At 34.4% G+C, this 18,150-nt stretch overlaps 2 protein-coding genes and 1 non-coding gene across 10 annotated transcripts in view; 1 reads left to right on the forward strand and 2 right to left on the reverse strand.

Annotated features, from left to right (window-relative positions):
* The window catches only part of LOC127842550 (zinc finger MYND domain-containing protein 19-like), a 249,057-nt gene that overhangs the window by 132,097 nt on the left and 98,810 nt on the right, over positions 1-18,150 (reverse strand). The window lies entirely within an intron of this gene.
* The window catches only part of LOC127842545 (histone-lysine N-methyltransferase PRDM9-like), a 58,491-nt gene continuing 45,867 nt past the window's right edge, over positions 5,527-18,150 (forward strand). For all 7 annotated transcript variants that reach the window (XM_052372093.1, XM_052372097.1, XM_052372095.1 and 4 more), the window contains exon 1: positions 5,527-5,656. In XM_052372093.1, the coding sequence (XP_052228053.1) occupies positions 5,566-5,656 (91 nt within the window). In that variant the 5' untranslated portion in view covers positions 5,527-5,565. The remainder of the gene's footprint in view (positions 5,657-18,150) is intronic.
* On the reverse strand, positions 9,242-9,314 carry Trnai-aau (transfer RNA isoleucine (anticodon AAU)). The gene has a single exon. It is a non-coding gene; the product is annotated as a tRNA-Ile (tRNA).

Consider the following 18,150-nt stretch of genomic DNA (forward strand, 5'->3'; position numbering starts at 1 on the left):
TGTGAGACAACAGTAATACTGAACATTTTCCATGCTCTAAAATATCCATTATATGCACCTTGGCGATTTAAAAACCTGGAAATTATAAAGTGTTGCAACGCAAAACGATTGAATAATTTGGAGAGATCTGTTGTTGTCGTTATACTTTGTGATACTACGAGGATTGCTTAAATATATATATATATATATATATATATATATATATATATATATATATATATATATATATATATATATATATATATATATATATATATATATATATATATATATATATATATATATATTTATTTATATTTATATTTATTTATTTATATATATTTATTTATTTATTTATTTATATATATTATAAAATACATCGGATTGTCGAGTGGTCTTCCCGGTAGACTTTTACTCCAGTGGTCAGTGGTTCGAGCCCAATTGAGGGTTACCTATTTTCGTTCTTTAATGAAATTCTTGTTTTTTACTGGAGCTTTTTAGATCCAATGTTTACATTTATCAATAAAAAGCATTTAATAACAAACTTCAATACATGCCAAAATCTGTGTAAAGGTCCCTTTTAAATAAATCACTTACACCACTCAGCAATCCTCATAATGTCGCAAAATATCACGATACCAACAGAACTTTTCACATTATTCAATCGTTTCGCGTTTGTACCGCTTCATAATTTTCAGGTGTTTAAATTGTCTAAAGATGCATATAATGAATATTTTAGAGCATGGTACATGTTCAGTTTTTTTGTTTCCAATGCAAAATTGCAAATCTGAAACATTTTTGTTTTGAAGTTTGTCAATTTATCAAAACGTGAACATGTCCCTTTAAGAAATTTCGGACCACTGGCCACACAAGCCATTTGGCTTATTCACGTCAGGCCAGCATTCAAAAACGGTCCACTGAACAAACAAGTCAACTGTTAAAATCATACATTGAATGTTCTGCAATATTAAATACATCTCCCGAGCTGTCCAGTTTACTAAAAAGATAATCTTGCAAACATCTGTAAATGCAATGTCAACATACATTTTTATGAAATGTCGGTCGGTTGACCACACAAGATAGCTGGCTAGCTAAATCGGACCAACTGGCCTTTAGAAAACGTTCAACTGACCACACAAGCCAATCGGCATTCAAAGACCGGTCAACTAACCACACAGGCCATATGGCTGTCAAGCAAACAGTCCTTCAAAGACTAAAACGGTAAACAAAAAATAAATTATGTATACGTGTGCTTTTTAATACAGTAATACATAAATTTCTTTCATGTGTATATTAAACTACAAATGACACATGAAACTACCCCCGGTATAACTCACCATAATGATTTTAATAAACCGAAGTTTAACAAAAACCGATAATCTGCCGTTTAATCTATGTTTCATGAAACGTTGAAAACAGTGTTACAGAGAAATCTCGTTTCTACCTACCATATTCCTAAAATATTATTCCCCGTTATTGATAAGTCACGCGAAACTGAAAATATTACTTTTACACGCCGGTCGGTTAGCCTAAATTGAATATACGTTCACCAAGTGTTGCAGTAGTTTTCTTTAAGTTAGCTGCGATGTACGTTCAATTTATCCATGAACGATTGATGTAACTGCGAGCGGAATACGCAACCATACTGCTATTTTTATGCCCCCGGATCGAAAGATCGGGGGTATATTGTTTTGGCCTGTCTGTTTGTCAGTCAGTCATTGTATGTGTGTGTCACAAAACTTTAACCTTGGTTTACCTTTTATAACTTTTGCAATATTGAAGATAGCAACTTCATATTTGGCATGCATGTGTATCTCATGGAGCTGCACATTTTGAGTTGTGAAAAATAAAGGTCAAGGTCATCCTTCAAGGTTAAAGGTCAAATAGCATTGTTTTTTTCTTTCCTAAAACTTTCACCTTCGTTAAAGTTTGGTCGTAACTTTTTGAATCTTGAACATAGCAACTTGATATTTGGCATGCATGTGTATCTCATGGAGCTGCACATTTTGAGTGGCTTAAGGTCAAGGTCAAGGTCATCCTTCAAGGTCAAAGGTCAAATTAAATGGCTTAAAAGCGGCGAAATAGGGGGCATTGTGTTTCTGACAAACACATCTCTTGTTCATATATATTTTTTCTTTCAATGGCAGGAAAACGTATCTGAACCCATTGCTCAAGATCAGTATTTCGGTGCCTTCATGAATAACCTTCTGAAACCTCTGACTTTAAAGAAATCAACAACCAAGAAGCTATAGCTGTTCTTAAACATTGCCTTATCTGTAAGCAAAACATGTCAATAAATCAGTCACATTCATTTTCGTATATTCACATAATATATTAACATTAGTGTGTGCACTTTCGATGTCAACTGCAACCAAAGACCTATATCTATAGGTCTCTGCTACAACAAACAAACAACAAATAAAAAACAATTACATCCATTAACTTACACTTTAAAATAGTTTAATCGTTAGAATTCGAATAAATGTAGTTTAAATATGCACATGACGAAATTATGAAACAGCTGCATTAAGTAGACATCCACATCTAGAAAAGTCACAACACAACGGAAAGATAAAAAGTAATATTCTGAAAATAAGAAAAATGTGTTACATTAAACATCCAGTACAAACAATCACAATTTACATAAATTAAACAGTTTAAATGTAGCGGGCATTTAAATCTATCGATAATTTAATAAATATAGACGAAGAATTATCGCCAGCAAGTGGAATGTTTTACGAGGCTAAAGGCACCAAGAAAATGTATAAATCACTTATCATTAAAACACGTATTAAAATCACAATATGAAAATAACACAAAAAATAAATTAAGCTCTTTCAGATTTAAGTGCAAATCTTCATCCATTGACATTCAAGCATTCAAATAAATAATTTCTATCAAGCATGTACGGAACTAATACAAAGACTTGTACTATATTGATTGAATTGGTCATTTATATGATTGGTGAACAGTCACAGAAAAAAGGAATTTTCTATCTTGACATAATGACCACTATTCGTATTTTTTCTTCCACAACTGCATTGTGTCTTCAGCATTTCGGTCCCTTATTTGCTTGCGCTGAGATCTGAACAGCATATAACGTTAATTAAAGTTTGGTTAAAGGGGTCTTTTCACATTTTGGTAAATTGACAATATTTAAAAAATTGTTGCAGATTCGCAAATTTTCGTTGTAGTTATGATATTGACCTGTCAATAATACCCGAAAGGGGAGTTAGACAGTATCGATAGATAAATATTTGTGAGGAAACAGTAATACTGACCATTTACCATGCTCTTAAATATCCATTATGTGCATCGTTTGACTTTTTAAAAACCTGAAAATTATAAAGCGTTTCAAAGCGAAAAGATTGAATAATTTGGAGAGTTCTGTTGTTGTTATATATTTTGATACTACGAGGATTTCTTATATACACTATAAACAACATCACTCATGTTATGAGCATGGATGGCCGAGCGGTCTGTGTGGAAGACTTTTTACTTCAGGGGTCAGTGGTTCGAGCCCCGTTAAGTTTTACTTTGGTTTTCTTTCTTTAGTGTTATTCGTGTGGTTTTTTTACTGGAGAATGCCAAAATCTGTGAAAAGGCCCCTTTAAAGGGACCTTTTCACAGATTTTGGAATGTATTTAAGCTTGTCATTAAATGCTTTATATTGACAAATGTAAACATTGGATCTAAAATGCTCCATTAAAGACAAACACGAATACATTTAAAGAAAGAAAAAAGCAACCCTCAACGAGGTTGCAATGTCATATCCCTACTGTTCAAGCTAAGCTAAAAAGTCGTCATCGCACATCAACTTCGTGCTCATGTAAACCTAAACAAGGATTCTGCTTTACCATTACATAAGTTACTAACCACACACACATGAAGTTGAACGTAAGAATTGAAGTATAGGAGGTTTCGGGGATTCCGATAATGAAGTCACGTTTGCGCATGCTTAAATTTTGGCCGTCAACACTGCGGCCATTTTGCTATTGTTTGCATTTGATGAACCGCATCGTGATAAGGTTACCATTATAATTTCTACTTGACACATATTCGCGACCCTTTTTAAGAACAACAAAATACTCAGAAATTGTAATTCTTTCAGAGTAAATTGATTTCAATGAACGAACACAAAATTAATAAGGACGAAAACAAACAACAAAAAGATTGATTTTATTTAATCAACACGAACTGATTTAAACCTATATGTCTGTAAAAACTTACCTTGTTACAGAATTATTAAATCCTCTTGAAAAATGTAATTGTTTTCATTTAATTGCCCACACCACTTTTGACACTCTTTGTTTCAGCATTTTTATCCTAGTGTTTAATTGCCCCTTTATTTATCACCAACCGATTATCTCGATATGATCGTATATTGTCAAGACAATTACTAAGAAAACAGGGTGTCATAAACCCGGGGACCTATACCCTGCATATACCACATGTGTCTGGTCATTTAACACAATTTATGATACCTCCATATCATCTCTTGGCATATTTAGCAGTCTTTAAAGCGAAATACTTAATAGTTGCTTTAATAAAATATTTGAACATATTTAACAAATAGACATTTGTCCGACATGGATTGACAGGAACTATAAAATGTATAATGTTTATTAGCCAGTTTAAACATAACAATGAAGTGTTTATAACTATACATTTAAAATATTTTACAAATTTACTTTTACACACTTAACGTATTTAACGGGTAAATGCAAAAAAAAAAAATGTAAACTCCGCTATAACGTGTAATGATCGTGCGTTACTGCAGTGTTCGAAACATCATCACGAAAACATGCAAACACGTATGATCATAGTATGGATATAAAATACTTGCGAAAAACAAATTAAATGTATATATTAATGGTGTCATAAAATGCTAGATTTGTATCGCTCATAAGACTAGTAAAGAGTTTTCAATATACATGTACATGCCAGTTCAATTTTCAAAATATTCATTTTTTTCATTTGAATGCTTATTAAATTTATCAATATTTTCATTCAATGTAAACGAAACGAAAATTTATTCAATGTAAAAGAAAATTAAAACAACATTAAAATATTGAAATGTTTGTCGCTTTTTAAGGGCTTAGTTTTCTAACTGATTCAATGCACCTCGCTGATGATAAATAACACTTTCGCATTCACACCACTTATAATTATAAGCAACTTATTATATGTTTTATTTTATTTATTAAATATCATTTCTTTACGTCTTACTTTATGAAAGAATACATGTATTTATATTTTGTTTGTGTGAAATTGTCAGTATTTAGTCTTCCGACTTAACTCTTATACTATGTAAATGGCCGCGATCGAGTGTTGACGGCCAATCTATTTTTAGTAACGGAAAACCCCTCTTGTGACGTCACACAAAAACCTCCTATATACATATATATATATATATATATATATATATATATATATATATATATATATATATATATATATATATATGACCAATTTCGTTGCTATAAATATGAGCCCGGGATACATTGTAGTATACTTAAGATTACCCCGGATACTTTAAAAAAAGTACCTAAGCCGACAACGCTTAATTGAGTTCAAGTAACCAATATGTTAGTGGTATGTCACCTGAAACGAAACCGGAAACTGTCTTTCGTCTGCAACTTGTTGAGGGAACGCTCCCGCCAATATTTAGCGACTGGTAAATTTCAATTATATTCTGTTTAATAGTGTATTTCAAATCAATATAAAATCATATGTTGGTACTTACGGTGTGGAAGGCATTAAGGATTGCACTCAAGCCAACTGGCATATAATCTAACTGAGAAATATTCAGTTCATTTTTCATGAAACTTTGGACACTGTCTGAACATTGCTGAATCTGAATGCATACGTTGAAGCAGAGACGTCACTGGTTAAAGTAACCAAGTTTGGTTTCCACAGGCACTCGGCATTCAGGGTTTTTTTACGTTATATAACAGACGCCTAATATCGGCGTCTTCCCCCACCAAACTAGGCTGGTTTTTTCCCCTTTCAGAACCAAAAATTCCCCCTGATTTTTTTTTTTTTTTTTAATAGAAAGATGTGTCTCATGATTATAATATCTCAAGTCTATTTCAATTTAATCTTGCCCAACGTAATAAATTATAAAAAAAATACAATGAATATAGTGCAAACATGTACAAATGTTAGGGTGTTCAGTCACTTTTTTTAAAGCGAATGGAATACATATTTTGTTTTAGATAATGAAACAACAGGGATAACAGATCAAAATACTTTTTATTTCATTGAAATCGGATAACCTGTTTAAAAGATATGCAACTTTAAAGTCTGCGGGTTTACTAGGTTGGCGCTAAGGTAGTAAGGAAAAAAAATTAGTAGCCAAATTTCAGCACTACGATGACGACCCACATTATAACCTTATTTGCTCAATGAACGACATAATCATTATCACGGATCTATAGGCATCAATAATGACTGTATAATTAAATTATTAATGAAGTCGCATTTAAATACATTATTTGTTACGTGAAATCAAATAATTTCATGTTTTTATTTTTCATTTATATTTATTTTCATGCACTGGCATAAACGGTATACAATGTTAGAACTTTCAGATATGCCCCGGTCTTTGATTGGGTGGGTCTTGCGTAACTCCTATTCGCCCCCCCCCCCCTTCTCCCAATAATTTTTGTCGTAGTCTGGTGCTTCTTGATTCTTGAAAAATACATTTACTGCAATGTATTCTTGAATGGACATATTTTTCCATAGTTGCAATATATAATTTATTCAAACGTACCGGTAAATTTGTAAGTCTTAAATACTGCATGTACTGAGCGGCAAGGCTATATTTAGTTACACATCTTCTGTTTTAAAAAAGCATGCTTTGCATGCGTAAAACTTGGCATTGCAGACGACAGCAATAATTTCGCGCTCTTTCTTATAACACGGGTTCTACATGGCATACCAGTATTAATGCATAGTGAATAGTTATAATCACGTGGCTGTAGAAAAACGGTGTAAATCAGTTCTACAAATAGACATGATAACATATACATGCACTGGATTTAATTTGTTACCGCATCAAATTATTAACGGGTTTTGTTTTTCACAACTTACTCGCCGTAAGTAAATTTACACTGCTCACCAATTGCAATTAACTTCTCATAATTAATGATTGTTTACAGTACGGTAAATAGGTGTGATGATGCCCGAAACCGCCTTTAATGTACTGCTTTATTTAACGGTTTTATATCACGTATTAATGCTACAACTGTGATTCATTGTTAATAAACCTGCGATAAACGCTTACTCTGTGACCGACGTCAATCAAAAATAATAATCGCTATATAACTCCGCCTCCATAAACATTCTCGTAACCGATTGGACGTTACATATCACAGTTTGGCGACTGGAAAGTTACCCGAAAATTTCCCGTGATGCATCTGTCAGCATACATGACTGTGTTATGTGGCCTCAATATACGATAAGGGCATCCGGTTATCTCTTATCAGTGGACTATCTATTACCACCTGGAGCTTTTATGGCGATTACGTGTGGAAATCGGTACCGAGTTCTCTTTAAAAGTAGGGAATATTATATACTATTAGAGAAATATCAGGGTTTTTTGCAATCACCATTTTCATTCACATTTTAAACTTTAATCGCCAGCTGAAAGATTCAATCGCCTTTGGCGATTTTGGCGATCGGAAACGCTAACATAGGTTTATACAAAATGTGTGACAAATTCTATTATATAAACATATATAGTACATGGCACCATTTTTTTTAATAAAATGTCATAAATTTAATTCATTTCTCAAAATAGGCATTTGGTAGTGTTTTAAAACTATGTAAATGTATACATTTTTGGAAAGGTTGTGACATTTCGCATTTTAATAAATTACTTTTAAGTTAATTTTGGCACATGACAACAAAATGGCCACCAAAATGGCTGCCAAGATGGCCGCAAAATAATACACAACAATTAGGATGAGAACCAGGCACTTTAAACTAAACCTGTATACATTTTTGGAAAGGTCATGCTAGGAGGATTATGAAAAAATACTTAAATCGCTCATTTTGACATCTGGAAACAAAATGGCGGACAAAATGGCCGCCGCCACATAATTCGTATATAAAATTTGAATTTGATCAAAGAAGTTTATACCTATATAACAGGCTTTTTCCGCCCTATGCCACGGGTCCGAAATTCGGCCCCATTCCCAATGCAAATCTGGTTGTTTTTTTCCCAATTGAATTTTTTTTTCCAAATTCCAAAAAAAAAAAAAAAAAAAATTTTTTTTTTTTTTTTTTTTAACCTTAAAATATATAAGTTTACCTGATCCGGTGTAGAAAATAGAAAGTATTGCATAATTAAATTATCTGCTGCCTTGAATTTGTTTTAAAAACTGTAAAATATGTTAATGATTATATAAGACTTTCCTTATTTTCCTCAAAATCCGGGATTTTTTTCAACTAAAAAAAGGCCAAGCCTTTTCCCCAAATTCAGATTAAAAAACCTGCACTTATCACACATGTTCATAATATTTTGTCAAATTTTAATCATAAGTTATCAAAATAGTCGTTATTTACCAGTTAACGGCTTCTTTGAAATATAAGAAACACTATTTACATGCGATAATTTTTCCCAATTGAGCCAATTTTGCGATTATTTTTTTCCCCAAAATTGGGGTTTTCACGACGCGAAATTCCCATAATTCCAGTGTGGCGTTTTCCCAAAATGGAGCGGAAAAAGCCTGTATAAATGTATACATGTTTGTAAAGGTCATCTTATGGAGAGTAATAAAATGTGACTTCTTTGATCATTTTGACATGAGGAAACATAAAAATCAACACAATGGCCGCCAAAATGGCCGCTGGATAATACATAAAATTAGAATTTTTACAATTCGCTCTCAACTGCATTAGTTTTTGTATCGTCAAATTTTTATTATTATTATTATTATTTTGAGGTTCCTCGAAGCATGGTTGTGCTTCTGCCATGGTTAATCTAAAATTGATAAATGTTCATCTATAAAACTTTCTTGCGATAATTAAAATTAAACAGAAAAAAGTATCGGTTACTTCATCATTTTTTTGGGGAAAAAATCAAGTCTCTTTATGATGATACTGTAATTACTACAATGCATCTTTTGATTTTCTTAAATTGTATTTACATAATTGTTGGTACAAGTAACAAGAGTGAAAACAATTTTCTTTTTAGATTTAAATTAAGAAAAAATCCTGATTTTCGCTATGTAACATTCATGAAGAATAGTAATATTGGCCAGTGTGGGGGTCGAACCCACGTCTCCGCATTATTAACACGACACTCTAACCTACTGAGTTAACTGGCCGCATAATACATGAAACAATTTATTAGATTTTAAACGTTAAATGTTTCCCAGCAAAAATGAGAATATTTTCATTCACAATTATTAATTCATAAAACAATTTAAGGTTAAAAAACAGAACAAAATACAAACACAACAAACACAAACCTACCGGGTATGAATTCTGTGTATCCTTCTTGCAGCTCTCGAGTTTAAAATCAAACCGAATTCAACGTGGAAAAAACACCGTGAAACATGTGTAAAAACGGAAAGATCAATGCAAAGAAACATTTTTATTCTTGAAAAATGAACATTGAAAGCATGGCAAAATATACAGCATATAAGCAAGTCAAAATACAGATTGATTGTTGATATTATGCTATGCTTAAACACTATCCGAAATCATGTCAGCACTACTTTCACTTTCAGTATGTCCAAATTTCTATTACATGGATATAAAATAAGCTTTTCGCCGGTAAATTAGGTAGCACCGACATTATCAACACACAAGCAACAATTAAAAACACTTTATCCGCACTGGCATACATCCGGAACAGTATCTGACAGTGACAATAATCTGTCATACCCTTTTTATTTGTCTCGAAGAATTGACAGTTACTTTATTAGTTTGTAAACAAACTACATAATGTTGTTTTTTTTAATTCGAGAATATTCGTCGAAATAAGGCAAGTTATACATTTTGGAACATGATATTTACAACTTGTATGTGCATTAAATGTATTAAAAATCGTTACAATTCGGCCCAGTTAAATCGAAAATAAAGTTGCATTGTAAATACTGAAATAGCGCTGACGACATACGTCTGCCATGACATTAGGCCGGCTGGGAAAATTTTCATACAGTGGTCTTATTTCGCCATGCTTCCGCTGATCATTTCAAGCGCAATTGGAATAATAACTATTGCAATCAATTCCTGCAAAGTTTACCTTTCTAATGATACCTGGCCGTAAAAAGAAATTTACATGTTTTCTAGTCTAAATCCTCGACATTGTTTTTGTTTATGTTACATCTCTGCAGCCGCAGAACGCAGAAAATTCGGCCGACCACCATCATATAGATAATTTTGTAACGAATATTTTGATTGGATAATATCAACCAATCAAAAACGGAATCTCCGCGGAAAGCACTTATTAGCAAGGGTATCCTCCGGAAAAAGCACTGAATCATGCGTCATCGACTCCCTCTTGATTCAATACTATTTTTGTCTCACTGTTGACATCACGTGACTGAACACCCTACAAATGTATTGTAATAATGAGAGAGTAAGTAAATAAATCCCTCAAAAAGGGAAACGCAGCGAAAATTCCCACGCGTTTTTTTTTTCCCAAAAGTGGAAAATCCCGCGTAAAATTTCCCCCACATAAGGGCTAAAGGCCCCTTCCCGCACAACCCCCCAAAAAACCTGGCATTAGTTGCTTACCCCCCCCCCCCTCTGCTACTACTCTCCCCCAGCAGCTATCCCCTCCAAAAACCCTCTTAAAGTTAAAGGGATCTTTTCACGGTTTGGTAAATTGACAAAATTGAAAAAAGTTGTTTCAGATTAGCAAATTTTCGTTTTAGTTATGATATTTGTGAGGAAACAGTATTACTGAACATTTACATAGTCCAATATAGCCATTATATGTATCATTTGACGAGATGAAAACCTAAAAATTATACAGCGTTGCAACGGGAAACGATTGAATAATCTGGAGAGTTCTGTTGTTGTCGTTTAAATTTACGAAACTACGAAGATTGCTTTTATAAGGTATAAAATACTTAAACTGTGTATAACCGGCGGAATAGACGAGAGGCTAAAAGCGTTTTTACTTCAGACTAACTACAGGACTCTGGGGGTCACTGGTTCGAGCCCTGTTACCGGCTACTTATTTTTCTTTTTTTAATTTTATTCTTGATTTTTTACTGGAGCTTTTAAGATCCAATGTTTTCATTTATCAATATAAAGCATTTAATGACAAACTTCAAAATATGCCAAAATCTGTGAAAAGGCCCCTTTTAGTTGTCCATTTGTTTTTTTTTTTATCCTCGAGTGCCCAATTTCTACGCATACAAGCAGTTAAAGTTTTGTTGCTCAATATAGGGATTTATGTAATTAATTTTGTTATTTCATTACACATTTACCTTTTATTTACACATTTTAAATTCAATTGATTGTGTTATCAACAAAAATTCATTGAAAAACAAAATGACCCAAGTCTATGCAACGGTGGCCATATTTGTTAAAAGTGTCCTGAAACGACGCATTTGATTGGTCACCTGATTTCAATGTAAATATCACTCTTGTGGAGACTGAATGCATAAAATATTAACCCATGATTGTTGTACTTCAATTTGTATCACTTTAAAAGCAATATGGAACTGAAATTAATTAAATCAATTAAGGTTTTTAATTTTGGGATGCCATACTTTCTGACAGTGGTTTTAATAGGGGCCCCTGTCAGCAACCCCTTGTCATAAGCTGTGTTTATGGAAGTAGGTGAATATAACCTGTACTTCTTTTATGGAACCTACAATTATAATTAAGTAAATGAAAATAGGTAATAAACATAATATGCAATTACCATCATAAACACTTGCTACATGAAGTTAAAATTGTATTAAAGCATAACCAAAAACATATCCGGACTTCAAATCAAAGTTTACGCGTACACCTTTTTCATAGTGAAAATTAATCAGATCTTTTTATATGATGTTTTGTAAAATGGCAGTCACGTGACTTATGAATGAAATAGTGAACTTTTGCAGACAAAACCGATGCTTTATCCCAGGGTCTTATTTACAAAGACAATTGGGTGTAAAGTGTTAAAAAGTTTTGCATTAAGTAAAATACATAAAAATCCATCAACTGCGGACCAATCAACTATATCTTACCTTTTAACCCGCTATTTTCCACATAACAAACTAGAAATGGCGCGGCAGAGGCCGACGCGTATCCCCACGCCGCATGTTTGACCCAAGGGCGCCCCAGGGTTGATCATGGGGCCATGCATAGTTGAGATTGACTGTATTGTCATAAGAGAAGTTCAGTATCAATTAGAAGTGAATGGGTGTAAAAATAAAGAAGTTATAGTAAAAGGCAATTTTGGGAGGGTGTGGCCTATGTGGGCGGGGTGCCCCAGGGTTGGTAATGGGGCCATGCATAGTTGAGATTGACCGTATTGTCATAAGAGAGGTTCAGTATCAATTTGAAGTGAATCAGTGTATTAATGAAGAAATTATAGTAAAAGGCAATTTTGGGCGGGTGTGGTCTATGTGGGCGTGGCGCCCCAGGGTTGGCAACGGGGCCATGCATAGTTGAGTTTGACCGTTTTGTCATAAGAGAGGTTCAGTATCAATTTGAAGTGAATCAGTGTAGAAATGAAGAAGTTAATGTAAAATAACCTAAATTTTTTTTATAGTAAATGGATTTTTTTGGTGGGTGTGGCCTATGTGGGCGGGCGCCCCAGGGTTGGGATTGGGGCCATGCATAGTTGAGATTGACCCTAATGTCATAACAAAAGTTCAGTATCAATTTGAAGTGAATCCGTGTAGAAATGAAAAAATTATAGTAAATGGAAATTTTTGGTGGGTGTGGCCTATGTGGGCGGGGCGCCCCAGGGTTGGGAATGGGGCCATGCATGGTTGAGATTGACCGTATTGTCATAGGTGAGGTCCAGTATCAATTTGAAGTGAATCGGTGTAGAAATAAAGAAGTAAATGTAAAATAACCTAAAAAAATGAGTGATAATTTCTGACGCGGCCCCACCCCAACCCCTATAACTTTTGACCCAGGGGTCAGATCAAAATTCCAAATAGTGCACCGTCGCACATATGCTCATAGCTACCATGTGTGTAAATTTCAAGGTTCTAGTGCTTTTAGTGTAGGAGGAGATAGTGGCCAGGACGGACGGACGGACAGACGGACAGACGGACGGACGGACGGCGGAGATCACCACAATATCCCCACCTTTTTTTCAAAAAGCGTGGGGATAACAACATTTATAAATTGTGCATAGTGTACTATGTGCTATTGTATGACGTCAATGTATCAAACAGAGGCAAAACAAAAATGGCGTCAAATTAGGGCAGCGTCGATTCGGGTCACTCGACAATATGGTTTTAGAGATAGCGTGAAATTACGTGATAGAATGTTTCCACAATACAGGGTTTTTTTTCCACTTTTTGGGAAGATAGCCCATGGCTTTTTAATTGGGAATTTTATCGGCATTTTCATGAAATTGGGAAAATAAAATTATTAGCCTTTTTTTCCACACGAAAAGTCCACTGATTAGGGAAATACTAAATTTGATAAAACCCTTTATAATCATTCAAATTAAAAGAACAAAATCATATAATACTTTGTTAGATGTAATTGAATTAAAATTGAGATAAAATACACATTAGACATCTTTAAAAAAAAAAAAAAAAAAAAAAAAAAAATTTTTTTTTTTTTTTTTTTTTTTTTTGGAAATTGGGAATTTTTTTGCCACATTTTGGGAAAAAAGTATACTTTTTGGGATTGGGAACATAGCCGAATTTCGGCTATAAAATCGGGCCAAAAAAAAACCCTGCAATATGCAGTTTAATTTGTGCACTGTTAGTTTAGCATGTGCATCCACATGTGTGAGCTCCAGATAAGGGCCGTACAGCCGTAAATACGGTTTTTTCATGAAAGTTTACGCATTTATTTTTATATACTGGACGTACAATTATGATTTTAATATCCCTTTAACGCATTTACGAAAAAAATCTGGACGTACCTATACGTCCGCGTCTGCGCAGCGTGATTTGTTGGTCTCTAACCTAACGGCGCTTTTTGTTAATTTGAATTACCGAAAAGTTGTAGACCTGGTTTCGATATTATCGTCTATTCTGTCGCGTGATTTCTTGTAACTCGTAAACCCGTCAAAAACAATATGTCTGCGCGCAAGAGAAGGCTGGCTAAACCGAAAGCGGTTCAAAAAACACTTTGTTGTCATATAATGGCTACATTGGGTCGTCTCACCATCCTGACATTCAATCTGTAAACCCAGAAAAAGAGATTGTCGCCCCAATATTAAACGATTTGAATGCATCGGTGGTTATATACGTTAGGAAACACGATGGGAAACGGATCCAAACAAACAATTGCGAAGATAGGAAAACCAAATATGATTGGCTTGTCACCGAGAAAATACAAGACATTTTACGGGTAAATTGTAAATTTTGCAATGCCAACTTTGTTAGTCAAATGCTAAAGCAATGATTCTTTTGAGATGAGACACTGACATTAGTGTTCATTTACAAAGCTTACTAGTTGGCGTCTGTTTTCTTGTCAAGAAAAATGAAGAAATAGTATTTAGTCCCGAGTTGTAATGTGTAGTTGTATTTGCATCATAATTCAGAATGAAAAACCTAATAAAGTAACTGTTTAAGAATCTAAACAAATTTATTATGCCCCCCTTCAAAGAAGAGGGGGTATATTGCTTTGCTCATGTTGGTCTGTCGGTCTGTGGTCCGTCCACCAGGTGGTTGTCAGACGATAACTCAAGAACGCTTGGGCCTAGGATCATGAAACTTCATAGGTACATTGATCATGACTCGCAGATGACCCCTATTGATTTTGAGGTCACTAGGTCAAAGGTCAAGGTCACGGTGACCAGAAATAGTAAAATGGTTTTTGAATGATAACTCAAGAACGCATACGCCTAGGATCATGAAACTTCATGGGTAGATTGATCATTACTTGCAGATGACCCCTATTGATTTTGAGGTCACTAGGTCAAAGGTCAAGGTCACGGTGACCCGAAATAGTAAAATGGTTTCCGGATGATAACTCAAGAACGCATACGCCTAGGATCATGAAACTTCATGGGTAGATTGATCATGACTCGCAGGTGACCCCTATTGATTTTGAGGTCACTAGGTCAAAGGTCAAGGTCACGGTGACCTGAAATAGTAAAATGGTTTTTGGATGATAACTCAAGAACGCATACGCCTAGGATCATGAAACTTCATAGGTAGATTGATCATGACTTGCAGATGACCCCTATTGATTTTGAGGTCACAAGGTCAAAGGTCAAGGTCACGGTGACTCAAAATAGTAAAATGATTTTCGGATGATAACTCAAGAACGCTTTTGCCTAGGAACATGAAACTTCATAGGTACATTGATCGTGACCCGCAGATGACCCCTAGAGATTTTCAGGTCACTAGGTCAAAGGTCAAGGTCACAATGAGAAAAATCGTATTCACACAATGGCTGCCACTACAACGGACAGCCCATATGGGGGGCATGCATGTTTAACAAACAGCCCTTGTTATAATTGCAGCAAATGTTTCAGTAAAGTCGGTTTTACCCCCTTCCAGGGGTTTTTATCTGATTTTGGAGAAAGGGCCTGGCCTTTTTTGAGGGGAAAAAAATCGCGCAAAATGCCGGATTTTGGGGGAAAAAATCACGCGAAACGCCGGATTTTGGGGAAAATAAGGAAAGTCTTAAATAATCAATTCAACATATTTTGCTGTTTTTAAAACAAAATCAAGGCAACAGATAATTTAATTATGCAATATGTTATATTTTCTACACTGGATCAGGTTAACTTATGTATTTAAAGTATCAAAAAAATATATTTAAAAAATTTTTTTTTTTTTTTTTTTTTAGGGGAAAAAAATGAAGTCTGGGGGAAAATTTACCTGCTGAGGGGAAAAAAAATCTGAGGGGAAAGGGCCGATTTTCGGCGGGTCCCAAAGAAGGAAAAAAAGCCCTGCCTTCCATATCCAAGAACGCGGGTAGTACAGTACTACCTGTATTTTTAGATATGGTAGTACAGGTACTAATTGATTTTCAGCGTTACTCCTTTTCTTTCTGTCAGTGGCAGTACCGTTACTAATTTCACAAATCCTTATCTGGAGCTCTGACATGCATACAGATACATGCAAATTGTGTGTGTACTAGTAAATATTTTATTATATCGTACGATTCCCTTATTTTCAGCATGACCTAATTTCGTTTCACTTTGTTTACATTAAGAACGCGGCTCTCATGATGACGTCACACGCATGCGCTCTGAGCATTTTGTTTAACTAACATCAGTCTTTCGAAATACCGTCGGTCCTCTGATTTTTCCGATAATAATTTGGAAAATCCGGAAATTATTCTAATATTGCTGGACCTCGTGTCCGGTAATAAAATTATGGCGAAATTTGGAATTCCATAAGCTATTTCCAGAAAAGTTTCAAGGCATAAGTGGGAATTTACCGAGTTATTTATGAATACTCCAATCATGTTAAACATGTTTTCATTGGTTGCATTTCTTGAATGACGTAGGTGCATATACAGTATCCGAAGATTTTTGATGCGTCGTCAATGAAAATTGCACACTACGTCATCACTATATGAGTAGATTCGCAAAGGGAGAGAATAGATACCATACACTTTTGGTTCCCGTTATATCCGATTACTTCGTAAACAAGCAGTGCATTAACACAGGTCATTTTGATCTTCCCGCGATCTGTCAACACTAACACAGGAGTTCGAAGCGATCTGACAATATCTACACAGGAGTTCGAAGGAAAACAGAGCATCCAGGTATATAACTGGTGATTTTGTTTTCATTTTATGTTTTAATATCTTAAAATGTTTCAATTAAAATTTGGTGAAGGAGCCAAACCAAACTCTCATGATTAAACTCAGCACTGCAGATGTTACAGCTTATGACCCTTCAGCAGCTGTAGACAAATGGCTGTTAAGAATCGATGGACTTATGTAAAATTAAATATTTAATGAGGTTTTTACGTAACAAACTCACACCAACATACAGGACCAACAATTAGTTTTCCACCATAATTAAAAAAAATCATCCAAATAATTCCCTCAAACGCATTGGGATTGACTTTAAGACTAGTATAATATTATAAGGTATGCTAGCCTACAAAAGCTTAGCAAAAAGATTAAGTATTGTATGCTCATGATGCAGGGAGATGGTCTTCATCGACTTAATTATTAGCGCCCACCCATGCCTGATGGGTATCCAATGAAAGAAGATTAGTCAGAGGATGTGTCTTCAGTCGAGAATTCAGATATCCAGGATGAAGAGACAAATGCTAAAGAAATCTTGGCAATTCTGAATGATTAAATGCATGATTTGTATATTAATCTGATAATATTAAAATGTTGTTAAAAATGTCATCTTTGTCTTTCGTTGTCATTTTTTACTTTTTTGGCCTGAAATATTCAGTCTGGGCCGGAAATGGCTGCATGATTATAGGACCTCATGGCCAGCAATAAATTATAATTTTGGGAAGGACTGTAACATTACTACCAGGGTTTTTTACCTTATATAACAGACGCCGAATATATATATTTTTTTAAATAGAAACATGTATCCTATCCTATCCGGGCCTACAGCTAAAAAAATGCTAGCTACGCCCTTGCTAGTGATGATGATGAGGCCTAAAAAAAAATTGTGTTTGTTTCCACTGACATGGCCTAAAAAATTAGGGTAGGTAGGTAGGCAAATAATTATATTTATTTTTTATAGAAAATGTCGTACATGGTGCATCTTCTTCTCATTTTTTTGTGTACAACTGTATGTACAATTAATTTGATGATGTATGTAATGCTATATGGCTTTATTTAAATGCTTTTATGAAATAAAAACTTGCTGTTCATTTATTTTGCATTTGTTGCTTTCCTTATTTTCGAGTTTAATGTTGACTTCTGGCAACGGCTTTAATAGTCCATTTTATGACCAATAAAAGGCATTACTAAAGTCGCAGTAAGCTTGAACCTCAGTGTCTATAGGGATTCAGTGTTGTTATACTTTCTGTTCCTTTGGTATCATGGAGTGTATACTATAATTTATAATATATTAAATAGCCC

This window comes from Dreissena polymorpha, chromosome 8 (assembly GCF_020536995.1).
Source record: "Dreissena polymorpha isolate Duluth1 chromosome 8, UMN_Dpol_1.0, whole genome shotgun sequence".
NCBI classification, from domain to species: Eukaryota; Metazoa; Mollusca; class Bivalvia; order Myida; family Dreissenidae; genus Dreissena; species Dreissena polymorpha.